The sequence below is a fragment of the Lactuca sativa genome, chromosome 8, assembly GCF_002870075.4.
Source record: "Lactuca sativa cultivar Salinas chromosome 8, Lsat_Salinas_v11, whole genome shotgun sequence".
Taxonomy (NCBI): domain Eukaryota; kingdom Viridiplantae; phylum Streptophyta; class Magnoliopsida; order Asterales; family Asteraceae; genus Lactuca; species Lactuca sativa.
Window position 1 is genome coordinate 135,842,864 of NC_056630.2, and position 21,077 is coordinate 135,863,940.

General features: G+C 34.0%; 1 protein-coding gene and 1 long non-coding RNA gene across 2 annotated transcripts; one reads left to right on the plus strand and one right to left on the minus strand.

Moving 5' to 3' along the window:
* Window positions 1-4,432: 4,432 nt before the first annotated feature.
* Window positions 4,433-16,895, minus strand: LOC128128098 (uncharacterized). Its single transcript, XM_052766913.1, has 3 exons — window positions 16,555-16,895; window positions 4,700-5,289; window positions 4,433-4,612 (listed from the first exon to the last, which is right to left on the minus strand). The coding sequence occupies exons 2-3, from the start codon at window positions 5,287-5,289 to the stop codon at window positions 4,516-4,518; spliced, it is 687 nt and encodes a 228-aa protein (XP_052622873.1). The 5' UTR covers window positions 16,555-16,895; the 3' UTR covers window positions 4,433-4,515.
* LOC122195667 (uncharacterized) lies at window positions 15,467-16,862 on the plus strand. The gene is made up of 2 exons (XR_006186145.2): window positions 15,467-15,749; window positions 16,201-16,862. It is a non-coding gene; the product is annotated as an uncharacterized LOC122195667 (long non-coding RNA).
* Window positions 16,896-21,077: the final 4,182 nt, after the last annotated feature.

Genomic DNA, 21,077 nt, shown 5'->3' on the forward strand with positions numbered 1-21,077 from the left:
GTAAGATCATCAACATACAACAGATGCGACGCCACTATATTAGTATGCCCCACCACAACTCCCTAGAACATGCTGATGGGTTTTGGCCATAAGAACATCCTATGTGCTCATACAAACCCTAATGCTTGGATCTAGGTTTCTCTATTGTACATGCAATTCATCCAAGACTATAAACCCTAGATCTAGAATATGATAATCAATATAACATATAAATTAGGGTTTAGATCATACCTTGATTGTTATGTAGCAATAACAATCCCAAATCCTCCTTGTATTGACTTTAGAAAGCTTAGAGTCACAAATGTCACTCCTCTAATGGTTCACAAACACCAAGAGCAAGAGGATGAAGAAGAGAAGAGAAGGAGGCTACCCAAAACATGTGGAAACCCTAGAAGAAGTCTTGTCTGTGTTTTTGGGCATAAGGGTTCTTTAAATAGTGAGGCTATTAGGGTTATCTAACAAGGAAACCCTAATTTGGATGCTTAGGCCCTAAGCAACCCATGGACTCCTTCCTTAAAGGCCTAGGACGATTTCTAATGGGTTTCCCCATAGAATTCATCCACCCCTTTAATATAGAGTCCATTAGCTCAATATTCAACTATCATACAATTGATAGATCTAGTCCCTTAAGTTCAATTAATGTCTTTTAGTCACAAACTTAATTCTTATTAATTCCTGACTAATATTAATTAAACAATATGATTTCTCCTTTAATATATTATTATCATAATATATTAATAAATCATATTTAATCCTTTCTCTCCATTATTCATCCTATTAAGTTGCTTTGGTGAAGGCAACCCAAAAGGACCATGCACCATCGGGTCAAGTACATACCAAAATAGTTATGGACTTAGACACTAATCCAACAGTCTCCCACTTGGATAAGTCTAATAACCATTCTGCGTATGACTTCAGATCCTGATCTGCAATCGTAGCTTTCTAAATACGCTGTCAACTCTGATCTTATCAGATACGCGTGTCCTTTAGATAACGGATCATATATTCCTCCATTCTAGATATCGTATAGACTGAGACATGGATCTAAATCATTCTCTCTGTCTATGTGTTGTTTCCCGAATTCAGATTTATGACGACTGACAACAGACTACAATTTGAACACATCAAATTAGTCCCGGCTTGGCCAAGCACTTAGGTGCCATCACTAAATCATCAAGGGGCCCACAGATATCACTTTTATCCTACTTTGGATAAAAGGAACGGATAAACTTTGACTCAATGCTCGCTTGCACTCACTCACCAAATCACACACAACAATATGTTTTATAACACCACGTTACTGGTGCGTTTACATATTATCAATGTGTAACCGACTCGCAAGATACAACTCACACATCTCGGTTTCAAGAATATAAGATGTTATCGTCTCACTAATCACTTATGATAACAATCCATGAAGTGATCCAAGTGAGTGTGGGTTTAATCCAATGCTCAAATCATATTCATAAGCACTCATGAACGTTGCAGCAAACATTTGCTTATGTCTAATGCTATTTAGACAATCCACACACCAATTCACGACAGTCTTCATTCATATCTACTTCCAACATATGAACGACTGTGGTCCGTTTGAATAATTTGACTGTTCTAAACCAATTAAATTATTCAGGAAGTCAAAACATGCAAAGTGAAACACAAGAATAATACTAATCATATATGGACTCAAACCTTTGAGTATAAATAAAACACATTTTATTTATCACCATATCGATTACTCATTATTTATTGTTTCGGGTAATCAACTTCTTACTTGAATTATCACAACACTTGTCCCATGCTCTTAGCACGCACACAATGCTTACCTATGGTTCTTAATTTGTGAAATAGATCAAATGAACACATTCCCAATCATACTCATTTCACAACTCCTAATCCATTTTCATAAGTGAAAGAATATCAAATTCTTGCCACTTATGGAATATGTTAGATTCTAACATTTTACGCAATGATCCTTTTGTAATGTCACTGCACTAAAGTCACAATGACTATTGCCAATGAAATTACAAAGTCCTCTATCGGAGATTGTTACAAGACAATTCCATAGATGTGATGTCTCTCACTCAAAGTACATTCCTTTGAACATCCTTTTGCATAAAAGTTTCTAATCTAAACATTGATTCTCAATATCTAACTCCCAATATGGAAACCTTTCCATACTTACCATATGACAACTCATTCTCAATAAAATCTTATCTATTCATAATCATGTCGATATGGTCCATCCAATACTATACTTCCAACTACTCACAAGTGACCAATCCTCGGCGAACTTTGGATTGTCCTTTGATAGTTGTCTAATTATCTTAGTCAAAACCGATTCTTGTCCTTTTCCCTCTAAACGCACTAGACATTTGGAAAATTTTAGAATGGTCAAATATTATAGCATTTGCAATCGATCCTATACCCGAAGCGTATGGGACACGATGCATAATGTCTTACATGAAGATTCGATACTTTATCAATCTTCTGCCATAATATTTTATGTGCTACGTTCTCTCAAATCGAAATATGAAGAGGAATGCCATAATCATAATCGAAATTTAAGAACACACTATGTATCCTTGACTAAAATTTATTAACATTACATAACCTAAGCCTTTATATTTGAAATGAAGTATAATATTCTCTCCCTTAATTATAGCAAAACAACTATTCACCCCTTACAACTTTGCAAAGTATGACTCTTGTTTTCTATAATTAATATTGCTAACTTGCAATACTTGCCTTAATAATCATAACATTTATGCTCCCACTATCACGATGATTATTATAAACATAACACTTATGCTCCCACTAGCTTTGACATGTATTCAGAAACAGCTTAACTTTCAGAAAAACAATACTTATTGAATTTCTTAAGTTCATGTTTCTAATACTTAATGCTTTGATAATCCTTTATCTAAGCTTATACATCTTTCCTTTAGATAGCTCATATGTGTGTCTAAACAATTTAGACTAATTGCCAAATGTCATAATTCGAATCATGGAAAGGGATATCGTAACCATAATCGAATTCGAGAATACAATTTTCACAATTACTATCTTCTTAAAGTCTTTCTTAGTGAAATCATTTCCTCACAGTCATTTTCATGAAGGAGGGAATCTTATGACACTTAGATTTTAATGGTGTATGTGTTCCTATCCATGTGAATTTGTCTAAACCAAAGTTTACGACAAATTCAAACTCATATGGACCGAACTTTCTTAATCTTGATTTCTTACCTTATGGTAACATAGCTGCCCACCATGTCTTCCAAGTAGTTAAGCAGCTCACCCTTTCCTATCAATGTACTTTCAATTGATCAAGGTCCTTGCCTTTTATGCATTCAAATGAGAACTCATAGGGATCACATGCATAATTAACTCAATTGGAACGGCACAGAAACAAGGTAACGATAGGTTGTAAACCTCTACTCGTGTGCTAGTGATGATCGATAAGGTTTATTCTTGATTTGTTCTTGAAACCTTTTAAGACCATTAAGACTCCCACTGACTCCTTGACATATAATATTCTCTTGTCAATAAACATTTCTTGACAAACAAATATTCAAGAGTTAGTGTAGCCTTTATCAAGACAAAACATTTCATAAAATTGGTCCTAGTTGGTCTTTGTCTTATCCAAGACATCACAATTTTCCAATTTCAAATGTGTGAGAATAGGAAAGCCTTTTTCCAAATTCTACATTGAATGTTATAAACCTTCCTAATACTTGTCACTCAATGTCACAATCTTAACTCTAAGGCTTGTTTTGGAATGATTGACTTCTTGATTTAACCATTTCTTCAATTTTTTATTCCTCTTCTTATACATACACTTGTACTAAGATTTATTTAGAGGATCAATTGAGATATGGTTCTTAATCATTAAGTCATATCATAAAGCATAAAAGGTACTCTCCCTTCTTCTTAGAATAGAGAAACTTTTATCTTTTTGCCTACTTGATTCTTCTTATTCGTTCTTCTATTGATTTAAACCTTTTTAAATCAATTCGGAATTACACTTAATCTTATAAGCATAATCATATTTACTAATCCTTTAGTAAATCATGACGAATATCTTTGTTACCCTTGTGGTGGACTTGATCAACACACAACTTTTGTGTACTCAATCTAATAGTCTTTCACTTGACACTTTGTCAACGAATTAGTCTAATTTCCAAATATGAAATTTCTCATTCATCGTGCAACCAAGTTGCATGATTCCAAGTTTTTGTCCAATTGAAACTTGGGCGATGAGAAACTCTCCCTATTTGGTAAATTCTTGACATTTCCACTATTAACATAATTAAGAATCTTATCCATTCGCTGTAGAAATATGCAAACATCAATTTTCATAATGATTTCATTGCAAGGAAATAAATAAATAAGTCATATAAAAAAATTTATTTTATTCATAAAAGCAACGGAAAACATTTGTCCTTACAATGCAAAATCAACTGTAAACTATGTAGTCAAAAGAAAATTTTCTAACAACTCTATCATAACTTTCTAAGCTCAAAATCTAATCTTCAAATCCATGCGATCGAGATCCATTTCTTCGAGATTAGATTCATCTTGCTCTTTCATCAAGCTTCCTCTCTTTTCACTGATCCTGCAAAACATTCAAATGCAATCTTATCACATCATATATTAAGAATCAACGAATAGGAACTTAATGGAATTAGATAGTGGATTTTACCTGAAGCACAGCCATACTCTCCTATCTTCTGGACTCTTCAGGCTCTTAGGGAAGACTTGTATCCAACGCCCTTTCTCTTGGCAGCAAACGCAGATCGGTTCTCCTAGAACGTCCTCGGAAGCATGGTTGGTTGACTTTCCCAACAAATATGCTCCATTGCTTTGCCAAATCATTTCTGATTCAGCAGCAATGAGCATGTAAGTTAGGTCAATGAGGTTTGCGTCATGATCCATCATATAATACTTTCTTTTGAACTCATTATATGATTCAGGGAGTGACTGTAGAACCCAGCCTATAGCCAACTCATCAGGGAATGACGCACCCAACATAATCAACCTATCGATGTGTGATTTCATTCCTAGAATGTGGGCACACACGGGTTTACCATCTTCATGTTTCATTTCCAATAGGGCTTTAGTGACATTGAACCTTTCAATTCTTCGATCTTGTGGGTTAGGGAGAATAATTGGAGGAGGAGGAGGAAGTGAAGCATGATCTCTTGTTCCTCGATCGAATCGTGGAATATCATCTTCGTGTGGAATGTTTGTTCCATGGGATTTAGGAAGACCATAGTTGTCAAACTTTGACATCTACAAAACGGGAGAAAAATAAATTCAAGTTAGTTGATTGATTGAGTCCTTAATAAATCACCCAAATGAGATATTAAGGCTAGGACCCAACACGATATGCTACAACCTAGAAAAGGGATGTCGTAATCTAGTTGCAGAATATTTGAAGGTAAGTGAATGACGATTCACTAATTTCCACCATGAAAAACGAAAAAGAAATTTAAGTTTTAAATCTATGAAAACTCCTAGATCCTATGAGATTCATTGAACATTTCAATGGCATGTTTAAATCTCGATATGCCCCTCTAGTTTGTGACTGGGATGCCGAGGATCACAAAGCGGGTGTGAATAACCATGCAAACTTACATGGTGCCCCCACATGTTACAGTCACTTATTCGATGTGCCGGTAAACCACACACGCTCCACCGAACTATCACAAACATTGAGTCACCATTTGCTACCTTTTCTTAGAACCATTTAGTGTGCCGGTAAACCACACACGCTCCACTAACGTCTTCGCAAGGGTACAAAGTGTAATTTCATGGAATTGCATCAATTCACTTTTTCATAAAGTAACTAAGATTGGGAATTTGTAAAACATTTAGTTACTTTTGTACTTCATTATACTTATAATGGAAAGTTCTGTCATATCCTACCCGTTCGGCTAACGACCCTCCACTAGTCAAGAGTGCGGTGGGTAAGAGTGGATACCCATTCAATCGCCATTTTATAGGCAATTTCCTTAAACACCCCTTATAGACTAGCTTCGTGAATGAGGCCTACTAACGGTAAGACTGACTTTTACTCATACATATATATAATGTTAGACTTTTAATGTTATATATAGTATAGGGTGTATTTTACACTTTTAAAATACTAGGTGGTCAAATTTAACAATTATACTTTTAATTCAATTAATTTGTAAACCAAAACTTTTATGGATTTATTAAACCTCTTTTAATTATACACCTTAATTAATTAATAAAATCATAAGGGTGTGATATGAACTTTTCAAAACATCACTAGGGTTTTAGAATTTAACATTCCTAAATTAAACCTTTTAATCAACTTTTAAATCCCAAAACTTGAGGGCAAGTTTTGAAACCTTTTCAAAACATTAGGGTTTCAACTATTTAAATTTCAAAACAAAACTTTTAAGTTCAAATTTAAACTATAAAACCTAAAGAGGAAAAATTGAAACTTTTCATACAAGATAATTCAAATCTAAATTACAAATAATCAAATTTTATCTAATAAAACAAATGATTATCTAAATTTTGACAATTATCTTCTATTTAGGTAAGGATAATCACCAAATATTGATAAAATTCGGATTTTATAACAAAAACATGTTTATGGTAATTATCCAAAGCCAAAACAGGAAGAAAATCACGAAAACGAGCTGTCAGACGTTTCGACTCATCGAGTCTGGACCTGGACTCGTCGAGTACACCTGACTCGGCGAGTGCACTAAGTGACTCGGCGAGTCAAACACTCAGAATCAAAAAATTTCAATTTTTAGTGCTGATTTCGATCAAATATGCATCAATACAATAGAAACCAATCTTGGCTCTGATACCACTTATGGGTTTTGGCCATAAGAACATCATATGTGCTCATACAAACCCTAATGCTTGGATCTAGGTTTCTCTATTGTACATGCAATTCATCCAAGACTATAAACCCTAGATCTAGAATATGATAATCAATATAACATATAAATTAGGGTTTAGATCATACCTTGATTGTTATGTAGCAATAACAATCCCAAATCCTCCTTATATTGACTTTAGAAAGCTTAGAGTCATAAATGTCACTCCTCTAATGGTTCACAAACACCAAGAGCAAGAGGATGAAGAAGAGAAGAGAAGGAGGCTGCCCAAAACGTGTGGAAACCCTAGAAGAAGTCTTGGCCACATTTTTGGGCATAAGGGTTCTTTAAATAGTGAGGCTATTAGGGTTATCTAACAAGGAAACCTTAATTTGGATGCTTAGGCCCTAAGCAACCCATGGACTCCTTCCTTAAAGGCCTAGGACGATTTCTAATGGGTTTCCCCATAGAATTCGCCCATCCCTTTAATATAGAGTCCATTAGCTCAATATTCAACTATCATACAATTGACAGTTCTAGTCCCTTAAGTTCAATTAATGTCTTTTAGTCACAAACTTAATTCTTATTAATTCTTGACTAATATTAATTAAACAATATGATGTCTCCTTTAATATATTATTCTCATAATATATTAATAAATCATATTTAATCCTTTCTCTCCATTATTCATCCTATCAAGTTGCTTTGGTGAAGGCAACCCAAAAGGACCACGCACCATCGGGTCAAGTACATACCAAAATAGTTATGGAATTAGACACTAATCCAACACATGCCAATACGCTTAACTTTATATATGACAACATGCAAACCCCCATAGCTAGGATAAAAAAGAACAAGGGACAACATATCACCTTGTCTGAGACCCCGGCAAATTTCAAATTCATCTGTAAGGGAACCATAAACGAGAATGGATTCCCTAAAATTTAAAATCCATCTTGAGATCCACCGCCTCTAATTGCAACCAAACTCTAATTTATCCATAACCAAATCTAGAGAGTCACACCATAAGGCGTCATAAGCTTTCTCAAAGTCAACTTTGAAAACAAAAAGACTTTGTTTATGCTTAAAGTACCACTTTATAACTTCATTCAAAATAAACGGACAATCAAGAATCTTTATGCCATTAATAAAGATAGAATGCTCCAGATTAACACAACTCCAATGATTGCACTAAGCCGATTAGCTAAAAGTATGCCAAATATTTTATATTGGCACCCGATTAAGCTAATATGGTGAAAATCAGTAACAAAATTTGCATTATAGACCTTAGGAATAAAATCAATGAAGGAAGGATTACACCCTTTTGGCATATGAATCGACTAGAAAAACTCATGCACTAACCGAATCACATTATGCTCAATAGTTGATCCTTTGGTTTAGAATAACTGAAAAAAGTAATACCATCCGGTTTCTTGTAGATTTCAAAGATTTTCAGAAGAAAACACTTTCAACTTTGGAGTCTCTTATTCAGCTCTCTTCAAATATGAATCGGCGTCTTGTTACAGTTGAGAGTGATGTTGCTGAAATAAAGTGTATAATTTCAGGCGTAGACACTGAATCTGATAATGGGCATATGTCGCCACCAAGAGATGACCAACAACCACCACCTGGTTCTACAAGCACTCTTCCATTCAGAGGACCCTCCACCTCTTTGTTTCCACTTAATCCTCCTCTACCCTCAGTTCCTTCACCTTCCACTCCCCCTCCTCCTAAAATCCATCCTCCATCTTCTCATAATTAAACACTAGCCCTTGTCAGTGTACCCTTTGTTCAAATTGATGATGCCAGAAAATGGGAGAATATAGATAAGGGGTTCACCAGTGCCCTGCTTTCATTGACGCTAAAACTAAGGCGAATATTCCTGATGTTACTGATCGAACTGATGTTGATAATGATGTCTATTATATAGACTAATCCTTCATAGATGTGCAACCTCTTTAGATGGTATTTCGTAACACTTACACCAGCGGTGCTGATGTTGAGGGGGAGCAACAAGTTCCTCAAAGGGATCCAAGTGTTGTTGAATTTGATGAGGATGATGTTTCCTTAAGAAAGAAAAGAAAAGCAAAAGCTTATTCTACTTCTGACATTGGTCCTTCTAAGAAGAAACACAAGCAGTTTATAGTGTTTGAAATGGTAAATATATGGGGTGTGTCCATTGAAGAGGCTAGAGAGTTTGCTCGGCAACACAACATTCAAACAACAAATCGATTGATTACCAGAAAAGACAAGAAAAGGATCCAACAAATATTATCTGACTTTGGTTCAATATCTGATCAAATTGAAAGTCTTAATAAGTTCCAACAATTTGATGACAAAGGAGAAAGAAGTTAAAGAAAGTGAAATTACTAAGCTTGAGAAAAAGCAGGTTTGGTGATGTGCTAACTAGAAGAAAGGACCCTAATCAAATAATCAAAGTTAGATGCACTAAACCCATGAATGAAAAGATGATTACAACGCATCTTACCAGGTGAGGTGATAAGGGTCTAGCTGCAGGCCAATACACTAAAGTTTTTTTTGTTCAAGAACTGGTGAAATTTGAATACAGTGAGTGACTGCAACTTCTAGAGTTGGTTAACAAACATAAAGGTAAATATGGTGAGGAATCGAGGCTTATTCTAGAATGTATCATCTCAAAGGTTAAATACCTTGTTCTAGTACCAAAGTCTACCAATAAACCCTCATATTCCTCATCATTTGCTACGATACCCAGAAGACCTTGAGTCGGGAGTTGAGATTCGGAGTTCGATCTTATCAGTTCATCCACTTGTGGGGTGAGTCTTCCTCACTATACTTTTGGGTCGAAGGCACCAAGGCCGACCCATTGGTTTGATAACCTGATGTTGCTGATATGTTGAGTATGTTGTAGTTATGCATGCTAGTCTTGATATGCTAGTCTGGTAGATCTGTAGGACTACTTGTAAATTGCCTGCTTACCTGTTTATGATATTATCTGTTATATGTCGACATATTATGGGGGTTGGGTTGAGGTTGTACTGCTTTGTGTTGTAGCCAACAAACCCTGAAGTATGCCAAATATGAGCTGAGGGCCAGGAAGGGCATATCAAACTCATACTGATGACTCATAAGCATTCCAGATACGAGCTGAGGGTCAAGTCGGGCATGCCAGACTCGTACTGAGGGCTTAGCGGTATTCATTCTGTTGACTGACCAGGTCGGGGAGCAAGCCATACATAAGTTGCGGGCCCATGAGGCAATCCAAACTTATGATGTGGGCTCAGGGGTAATCCAGTCTGTAAAGTTGTGGACCTATTACATCTTGTATTATATTATATTATTTGTTATGTATTGGTATTTTGGGGGAAACTCACTAAGCTTTGGGCTTACAGTTGTTGGTTTATGTTTCAGGTACTTCTGAGGATCGCGGGAAAACGAATACGTGATCGTGCACCTCCTCATGTTTTATTTCACGATTTTGGGATTTCTCTGATATGAATCTTATTTTGGAAATAATTTGTAAATAATGATGATTTTGAATGTTTTTAAAATAGTTAAAAAAAATTCATGAATTCTATGGGTGTTACAATTTTTTTGATGTGTTACATGTAATTTTCGGTATGGTTGTTTTCTCAAATAACTATTTGCCAAAAAAAATTCTTAAAAAACTAATTTATAGAAGGAAACATATTGAATATAATACTATGTTTTAACATTACACAATTGCAAAAATTATCTTAGTCTTCACATTTACACAATCTAACCACAGTCAAGAAGCTTTCCTAAGTAATTTGGTTTTACAATGTTTGGTTCTTGAATTAAATTTTTGGAAGAATCGAAAGAAAAGGACTTGCCGAACGAAAAACAAATATGGACCAATCATTTAATTGAAATTTCTCTAATTATATAAAAATTAATCAATTAATTAGATTTTAAAAATAACTTCTAAAAAATTATGAGTTAAGTCAATTTCATGAACTATCATTGTTGAATTTTATATCAATTATAGCCTTATACTTTCATTTTTCTTTTATACAACGAAATTATGTTGTTTACTTTTCGTTTAATTTCGAAAAAAAAAAACTTAAATGAAAATGAAAAATGACAGATAATTCAACTAAGAAGACAACTTATATGACGAGAAATATCGTCCAACTAATAAAACAAAAATGTTGTCTGCTAAAAGGTCATTTAAGAATTATAGATATTCATGCATTTCATTGTATTTCTTAGATATTTCAATATAACCAATAACATGAACTTTTTTATGCTGTTTTATCTTTTTTTATTTATTTATTGTAGGGATGAGCATATTAACCGGGGAACGACCGGAACCGGAACCCGATGGAACCGGTCGGGCCAGGACCGATACTATAATTTCGTCAATTTTTGGAAACGGGACCCGATAAGAACCGGTGGTTGGAACCGAACCGGATAACTCACTCAAATTTTGAAAGTTGCATAACTCACTCAATTTAACTTTTTTTGACCTGAATCTTTTTCCTACATGTAGATTTTGATTTTTAGTTAAGTTTAGACTATAAAAATGCTTAATTTGGTTAAAAATTGAATGAGTTACAAGCCTCAAAAGGAAGGGTGTCAAATTAGAATTTTTTTATGTTTCAGCAATTAAATATAATCTAACTTTGTTTTTCAAATGTGCATAACTCACTCAATTTAACTTGTTTTGACCTGAATCTTTTTCCTACATGTAGATTAGGATTTGTAATTAAGCTTAAACTATAAAAACACTTGATTTGGTTAAAAATTAAATGAGTTACAAGTCCCGCAAGGAAGGGTGTCAAATCAGAATTTTTTTATGTTACAACAATTAAACGTAATCTGACTTTGTTGTTCAAATGTTCATAACGCACTCAATTTAAGTTTTTTTGACCTGAATCTTTTTCCTACACTTAGTTTAGGTTTTGTAGTTAAGTTTAGACTATAAAAACGCTTGATTTGGTTAAAAATTAAATGAGTTACAAGCCTACAAAGAAACGTATCAAATCAGACCGGCTCCAAAATCGAAAACCCGGCAAAAACGGGACCCGGAACCGGAACCGGTGGAATCGTTGGGCCGGTTCGATTCTTGATTTTGGCCGAAGCAAGTTCCCGGTTCCGGTCCAGGTCGGGCCGGTTCGGTCCATTTGCTCATGCCTAATTTATTGTGTCGGCTTTTTATAACTTTATATGTATTTTTTTGTTCCTTTCGTTTTACGCAGGTATAATCTAGTTACAATACTAAATTGGAACAAAACCAATAATTGCATGGAGTATTTCAATTTTTTCCATTTTTCCATAAATTTATTAAAAATAATATCAGTTTATAATGCATATTGATAATCATATTTCTTATTGCAATCATTAATAAAATTTAGAAAAAATAGGCAAAAATATGCTAATGAGATAAATCATTGTTTTCCTACCTATTCTTTTTGTCATCAAATCTTATGATATGTGTATTCTCATTGCTACTTGAATCATTACCACCCATTCACAAGATAGTGTATAGTTACATTAAATTTAACCAAATTTGTTGATACAGATTCTCATTATCTAACTTTTTGATATTCCTGACCCTAAGCAATTAGTTCATGCATAAAAGGGGATATTATTCCCTAAGTTTTTGTCCCTTTCAAACCATCTTTATGCCAAAAGAGAGGTTTGTCAACAAAAGGAAAACCTTACAAAGTTTTTGCATTTTTCAGACGAGCAATCAAGTAGTCTAAAATGAGATAATCACTAAAATAATCGGATAAGAGGTGTTAAAACATTAAAAATGAACATTTAGTTTTTATTAGATTATCAAGATATAATAATAATAATAATAATAATAACTACATGGTTTTCTGACCAAACAACACAATTAATTTAGACTTTTTTTTATGACAGATCTAAAAATAAAATTGTTAAACAAGCTTGTCAAGGATGCCATGTTTTCTCGGCTTGTTACCCGAATAAGAGTCGATTGCGAAAATTCCAAATCTTCCAAATAGTAGTATTTAATACCGCATCAAGACATAATCTTTGATTTTTATTTAGGCCAACCGTGTTAGTATAAACATGTAAACCGATCAGAAACTTGAAAACTGGAACCGAATAAACCGTAAACTATGAACCGAAAACCAGACCAAAGTACACTAACCGGTCCAGTTCTACTAAGCGTTTTGTCGAAGAAGTTGTTCGGAATAGGAACCGGCCTGAACAAGGCTGAAATTGGAAAACTGGAAACCGAATAAGTCGTAAATTAAGAACCGAGAAACGGACCAAATACCACTAACCTATTCCAACCGATTCTGGTTCTGGTTCGGTATCGGTTTCAGTTTTGTTTTTCGGTTAAAAAGTTTAGTATATGATCGAACCTCCAACAATACAAGAATTATTTTAAACTATTACTAAATAACCTTTTACTTCACAAATTAATTCCACAAAATTACACTATTTTGTAAAATTACGTTTTCAATAATCCCACTACAAATTTAGTTCACAAAAGATATTTATTTTTGTAAAATAATTTCATAAAATATGAACAAAATGTTTGCAAAATGAAAATGTAACAAAATTTGAGAAATTATTTATATCTTGTAAAATAACTATCAGAAAATAATTTCACAAAATCATTTTTAAACGATTTTAGTCTTTAGTGATTATTCCTTTTGAAAAAATGCATAGTTTTCTAGTATGCCAATAAGTTAGGGATTTTGTATAATGGTCAAACAAATCTTGTGACTGATTTTGTATAAGGACAAACACGTTCCAAGATCAAATCAGTGCTCGTCAATCTTCATCAGTTTTGGCGATTACACAAGAATTTTTGCAATCATATTCATTATTATCAAAAACACGTTCCAAAAATTGCTATTAACAATGATTTTTGTACTTATCAATTGGCATTCAACTCTATTTAGGTACATCAACAATTAATCCAAGGTAAAACCCTCGTATTTGATTTTTCCTTCTATTGAATCTTTAGAATGATTAATAAATGTGAAGATGATAAATAAAATTAAAGTTATGAAGGAGTAAACATCATAAAAAACATCCATTTCCATTTCAATACTTAATACAACCAAACAAAAAAAATCATTCCTAATGTCATGTCTAAATGGGCAAGCTTCAATGTGTTTGATACAACATCTAAACAAATAAAAAATCTTTGACGGTTTAAGAAACCCAACCTCCTCTTAACTATTAAGAGGCTGGAATCATTCAACAGTAAGTTAATTGTAAAATAATAGTTTAAATTAGTTAAATAACTTACATTTACTAAATAGTTGACCTGGTACCAATTTCTTAAATTATTCCAAAAATTTGATCGATTTGATTATTGTGGCTAAGGGTGTTGATCGGATAAAATTTTCGGGTTTCGGGTAATTCGGGTTTTTCATATAAAAAAATTTACCCGTTACCCTACCCAAATTAAATTCGGGTAATTCGGGTAATGAGTCGGGTAAGGGTAATTCGGGTATTACCCGATTTTTAAATTTTTTTTTTATTTTTCAATGGCACCTAAAAATAAATGTGATGAAATAAGTATGTCGTGCTAAACTTTGAACATTGAGATATTTTACTCAATAATATTTGAGATGTCAATTATTCTTTCCAAACTTTCGATCTTGGGTTGAATTCTTTATTTTTTTTTTCTATTTTTCTTGTGGAACTTGATCATTGGTTGGGTTGTCAACTTCAATCATCTCATCTTCTACTTCAATATAGTCATCCATTAGTGACGAATACCAACAAAGAGCGAACGAGGTATGAGGGTTTTTTGACGTGGGGAAAATAGAACGAGCCTCAACGAGGGAAATTGGGATTTGGGAATTGGGAGGGTTAGATAAACTCATAAAGAGACATTATTTCTTATATATATTCTGGGTAATCGGGTATACCCGAAACTCAAACAACTTACCCTTTACCCGACCCGAACAAAATTCGGGTTACCCACTTACCCGAAAAAATTAACCCGATACCCGATTTACCCGATACCCAAAAAAATCGGGTGGGTAATTCGGGTAACGGGTATTTTTGACAGGGCTAATTGTGGCAAAGTGTTAATATCGGATTTTAAGGTTTGAATAGATGTGAATATAATTAAAATTAAAGTAATTGTTTAAAAACCAAATTGTCAGTACGCACCAAAACAAATATGATTTTGAGGAAAAATATAAAAATTACTTATCAAACCTGTTTTGAATACTTTTAAGTCATATTTCTTATTATTAATAATTTTACTACTAGAGTAAAAAATTAATTATGAGAATAAAAGATTGGAGAATAATATTAGTTATGCTTGCCATATTAACCGTAAAAATAGTTGCTAGCTATGAAATACTAGTTGATAAAAAAATAATATTTTATAAAAACCAGTTGAAAGATATAAAATATTAAAATGACATAAAAAAACATTTAGAAGAATATTATTTTATAATTAATTATAGATGTATTTAGGAAATTGTTAAAAAGTTTGTTAAAAATTAGTTTAAATATTTTTTTAAAAATTAGCTATAAGGTATTATTTTGACTTGTCATAACTTAAAAAAACTAATTAGTTGTATGGAATTTGGCTGCTTTATTTTGGTAGTCAACAACACTTTACAAAATTTTGCCAATTTGCTCCCACGTTTCGATACTTAAATGAATATTATGCAAGATAATTAAAAAAAAAAAAAAATCTTCTTCATCCTCGTACAATTTACATCCACTTAAATGCATCAAATTGTAGTATCTAGTTGAGTGGGAGAAACTAGATTGCAATTGTAAGTGAGTTTGATCCTATTGTACTGAAACATCTTGTATAAGGTTTGAAGTCTACCATTAAGAGTTCTTATGTTCTAGTGGATCAACCATCGATGGTGGAGACAAAGTGATTCCGATGAGATAAAGTAAAGCTTTCGGTGTATAGATCAACAGGTAAGATTTGTATATTCATTCCTACACTTTATTATATCTTTAGCGTGATTGATAATTAAATAATTTGATTTTGTTGAACTTTTAAACAAAATTGTTGAACTATTACAACTTCAACAACCAAGTTAGTTCCGTGATAACCTGATTGAGATTTGAGATAAAACAAATGACATAAATGCAACGGTGAACTCAATAGTCAACAGAGCAGAGCACTACATAATAAGAAGATTAGACTCAACGTAAGAAAAGAAAAGATGTTGTAAACAAAAATCCATAACGTAAACGACGAGTTTGAAAAATTTGAGCCGAAAAACGTCGCTTCAATGTTCTTAATTTTAGTTTTTATAAAAGCAAGGAGACATGATAAGTGAGTGGGGATGATCTGATTGATGGGTGTTGTAGGTGGTAGTAGTAAAAAAGCTTAATTGATAATCAGTTTTTGTTGGTTTTATAGCTACAGACTCTACTGCAGCTGATGTTGATGTTGACAGAGCAACGAATGAATGTATTATTGTACACCCTAAACACCTAACCCTACAACTTTTTCCCAAAATCATCCAAATTAACATTACATTTTTAAAAATTAAAATCAAATTGGGAGTCTCAACTCTCAAACGTGATTAGTGATTCAACGTTGCTGGTGGTGATATTGACGGGGCTTCATATTGAAAATCGAAGATCAAGTCCAAAATTTATGATCCCGAAGATAATAATCCATAAAAATGGTGAAATTCGTGATTGTTGTTTATGTAATTGGTAAATAATCATTTAAGCATCAGCAGATATGATTAGAAAGAGCAGATCTTACATGAAGGGTAAATAATCATTTCTGAAAGTTGATCGTTAATAGCAGAAGAACAAATAGATCTCGATCGCCGGTCAGTATACTCCCGTCACCGGAGGATGCCTCGTCGGCGAGAAGTAGAAGAGAAAGTGAAAGGGGATCTGAGAATCGGAAGCGCTTTCAGTTCGCCGGCGTCGCCGTTTACCAGGGTTAAACCGAAATTCAGTTTTATTGTATTTCTTTGTGTAGTTTTACGTGGTTTATATGCAATAATCTGCAAGAATGAATTGCTTCAACTTTTTATTTGTAAAATATTTGGATGAAATTAATTTTGCCGTAGCAACCAAAATCGAAACATAACCTATGAGTATGAGTATGAGTATGAGATACACAATTTAAGAAAAATGTTTTGTATTGGTAAATACTTGTAAAAAAAATTGTTATGTAAAACGGAAAATGATAGTCATCATATCATATCAAGGATCTAGCAAAGACGAGAGATCTTTTATTATATTAGTAAACTAGTACATACCAACTAATATAATATTATCACTCCTTTATTTTCCTTCATATGAATAGAAGACTCTTCTATACAATCCAGGTTAGTTCCTTTCACTTTGTTTTCTTCTTGATCACGCACTTTTTACAGTGGACTCCTTCCCGCTAGGAAGATTTGGTCCACTTCACATAGTGATCTAACTTGATTATCAGAGCTTGCTCTCGGGGCACAGTCATTAGGACAAGTCTAACGATCTTCTTTCTTGATGTTGCTCATGTTTTATAGTCGAAATCCAACCACAACGCACACCTATCGGACGCATGAGCTACAAGCAAGACTCGGATAACCAATTAAAGAACTTGGTGTATCATCAACACCCAACCCCAAGACAATTAATCTCATAATAACAAGGCCCTCGTCTCAAGGCATATTCCAAGGTAAACCTAAGGGAGAAGAAAGTAATCTAAAGAATAATATGGTTGTAATATCCCAAAAGTTATGAGGTAAAATTTTCATTTTTAATTCAATCAAAAACACTAATTATCTTTTATTCAAATATTCAAAAGTATTTCATAATAAAACAGTCATCAGAATACAATCCTAAAATCATCACAATGCGAGAACATGGGTGGATGCGTTGCGATCATGCTGGGTCCTTCTCTTTTCGAATCGAAAGTACCTGAAACCATATCCATAAAACTGTAACCATAAAGCTTAATGAGTTCCCCAAATACCACATAGCATACATGCCATTGGGCCTATCCCTCATGTTGGGCCCAACCCGCCATAATAAGCCTAGCCATGCCAAACCAATGGGCCTAACCCACTCATAATAATGCAAAAGTCACAAAGACAGTTAATCTCATAATAACAAGGCCCTCGTCTTAAGGCATATTCCAAGGTAAACCTAAGGGAGAAGAATGTAATCTAAAGAATAGTATGGTTGTAACGTTCCAAAAATTATGAGGTAAAAATTTCATTTTTGATTCAATCAAAAACACTAATTATCTTTTATTCAAACAGTAAAAAATATTTCATAATAAAACATTCATTAGAGTACAATCCGAAAATCATAGCATACATATCGTTGGGCCTATCCCTCATGTTGGGCCCAACCCACCATAATGGGCCTAGCCCTGCCAAACCAATGGGCCTAGCCCACTCATAATAATACAAAAGTCACAAAGACAGTTAGCACCCCACATAACATACAATGGGCCTAGCCCGATCATACAATGGGTCTAGCCCAGCAGACAAATGGGCCTAGCCCAACATACCATGCAAGACTCATAAAGACATCTAACATAACAGAACCTAGTGGTTCGACATTGGTGCCTTATCAGGAAAATTCCCACGCTAACATCATCAATAATACCCAATAATAACTGATCCACAACCCAAAGCTGGAATCCTATTCCGATTGTCCATCACTTAGGGTAAAAGTCCATTTTACCCTTTCCTTACTTGGCCCAAAAATCTGAAGCTCAAACCAATAACAACAACAGCCTATTATGGCCCAATATCCTAATTGGGCCCAAGACCCATCATGGTCCTAATCCAAAAAGGCCCAATTTCCTTAAAGACACCAAAAATACCCATCGGTCAACTATGGTCAAACTTATGGTCAATGGTCAAAGGTCAAAAAGTCAACAGGTCAAAGAAGTCCACATTGACTGAGTACACCCTGCGTACTCAGTTAGTAGGCCCAACATACTCCGGATCTTGACTCACCCACGGGATGTTGACTCAGTACGCGCTGCGTACCAAGAGGTACGCCCCGCGTACACTCCCTGCTCCTAATTCACTTAGAAAAGGTCTTAATCCTTTAAGCCAAAACATCCAATGCTCAGAACTAGTTCCAAAACACACCTTGATCCATAAAGTCATTAACTTTGAGCTTTTGCATGGGTTAATGGGTCCCAAATCCAATCCCTAGCTTCACAACTTTAACAAAGGAGCTAATACACATGCATGGGTGGATAACAACCATCAAGATGACATTTTATGCATTTGGAACCTCTAAAACATCCAGATCTAGTGACCAAGCTCTTGGAACAACTCTTTCTCATAAGGACAAACCAAAGAGACAAAAATGTGCCATAAATCACCCGAAACTAGATCTCCTAAAAGAGATATCAAAATAAGAACTTTTTACCTTCAATAGGTTGCAAATGAGGTGACAATTTTGGATCTCCAAGCTCCACTCCAAGTGATGAATCTTCAATAACCTTTAATCTCTTCTAAATGCACAAGAAAACACTAAGATTCCTCCCAAGAGCTCAAGAACACTAAGGATGGTGGCTAAGGGTCAAAATTAAGGTTTAGGAGGTATGTAGGCTGATAAAAGGTAAGGCACAATGAACATAATGAGCTTACATAGGGGTAAGACCTTAAAAATCAGGGTTTCTAGCTGACGGAAGTACGCCTTGCGTACTCCTGAGTACTCCTGGTGTACTAGAATATCACCCGCGATTAACTTCGCCACTATGCACTACGTACTTAAAGAGTACACCCCACATACTAGCCTAAGTCCTTAAAGAGTACACCCCACATACTAGCCTAAGTCCCAAAACCCCTAACTTCAATCATCCATAACTCCTTCGTTCAAAGTCCATTTTCGACATTCTTTATATCCACGGAAAGGTAAAGAGAAGCTCTATAATTCTATCAATTCTCATTTGCCTGAAAACTTCCCGAGCTTAAATCCAGAATTCATAAAGGCCCGATTTGTCACTTTACAATTATACCTTTGGGCTTCAAATCACAAAGCGGACTCCCGGATCATCTAACTTACATTATCCACACTCAAATGGGTCTAAATCTCTCTTTCCCAAAGGTCATAAGCCTTATGATAACCGATCTTCGGGTCACAGCCCCGAATTAGGAAACAATTCGGAACAAGGTGTTACAATGGTAGTACCATATCCCAAGGTAAAACTAATTTAGAGGTTTTAATAACATGTAACAATCACACACAAGACCATGGAAAGGGATTTTGAATTCTTTCCTTCCGTGAACGACCATCTAGAATACCAATCACGACACAAATAATGACTTGTAAAATGGATAAACATATTAATTCGAAAGGTATTAGTATCCCAACCCACAAAGTGTACAGACAACACAAGTCTCCAATCCTACCCAAATAGATGGTTATGCCACTTAAACCCTTTGGAAATAAAATTTCAAATTTTGCTTTTGAAACCATTACATTTCATAGGTCAGTAATAAGGTTGAGTCAATCCCCTTAAGAGCATTATTTTCTCGTATACTTTACATAATTATTCATATACCGTTAAGAAAAACGTTTTTTTGAACCCTTTAGTTATTCAAAAAAAACTCTAGTGAATGTGAAGGTTTTTTGAAAAAAAAAACTTTGCATTACCAAAATTTTACTTGCAAACCTATTACATGATCAAAACAGAAAGGGTCATAAAGATTATAGGTTTTCTTTAGAAAAAAAAAATAACTTTAGATATTAAATAGTAAAAATGCCTAACGTGTGTGTTTTTATATAAAATTAGTATTTAATATACAATGAGAAAAACTCACCAAACTTTAAAAAAATATAATTATAGATATTTAAATTAACCATACGTAAACTCAAATTGATAGCAACTGCCAGCTTGTATGTAGTTAAGTTAAATTTGAAATTTGTTTGATTTATACTGAAAATATTTTCTAAAATGAGCGGAGAAAGAGAACATAATGACATAAACTTGTTCATACTAAAAACAGTAATTTAATAGTTGTAAGGGTAATGAATTTATAATTTTGTACACATTAGTCATTAAACTTACTTTTGTGTTTGATCCACCATTGAACTTTTTGAAATTCTTCAAAAAAATATCAATATGACCGAGTATAGTCAATTTTGCTGGTTTTCAATGTCTTTTTCTCCAAACATGAGTTTTCTGACCATCTTTGAATTTTTCGGTCATCTCTCTAGCCAACTTTGAATTTTCCGGCTATCTTGAATATCCACCTTGAAATTAAAGGGTTTTTTTAAACATGTAATCATCCTAGGAATCACATGTCGATTCTAATG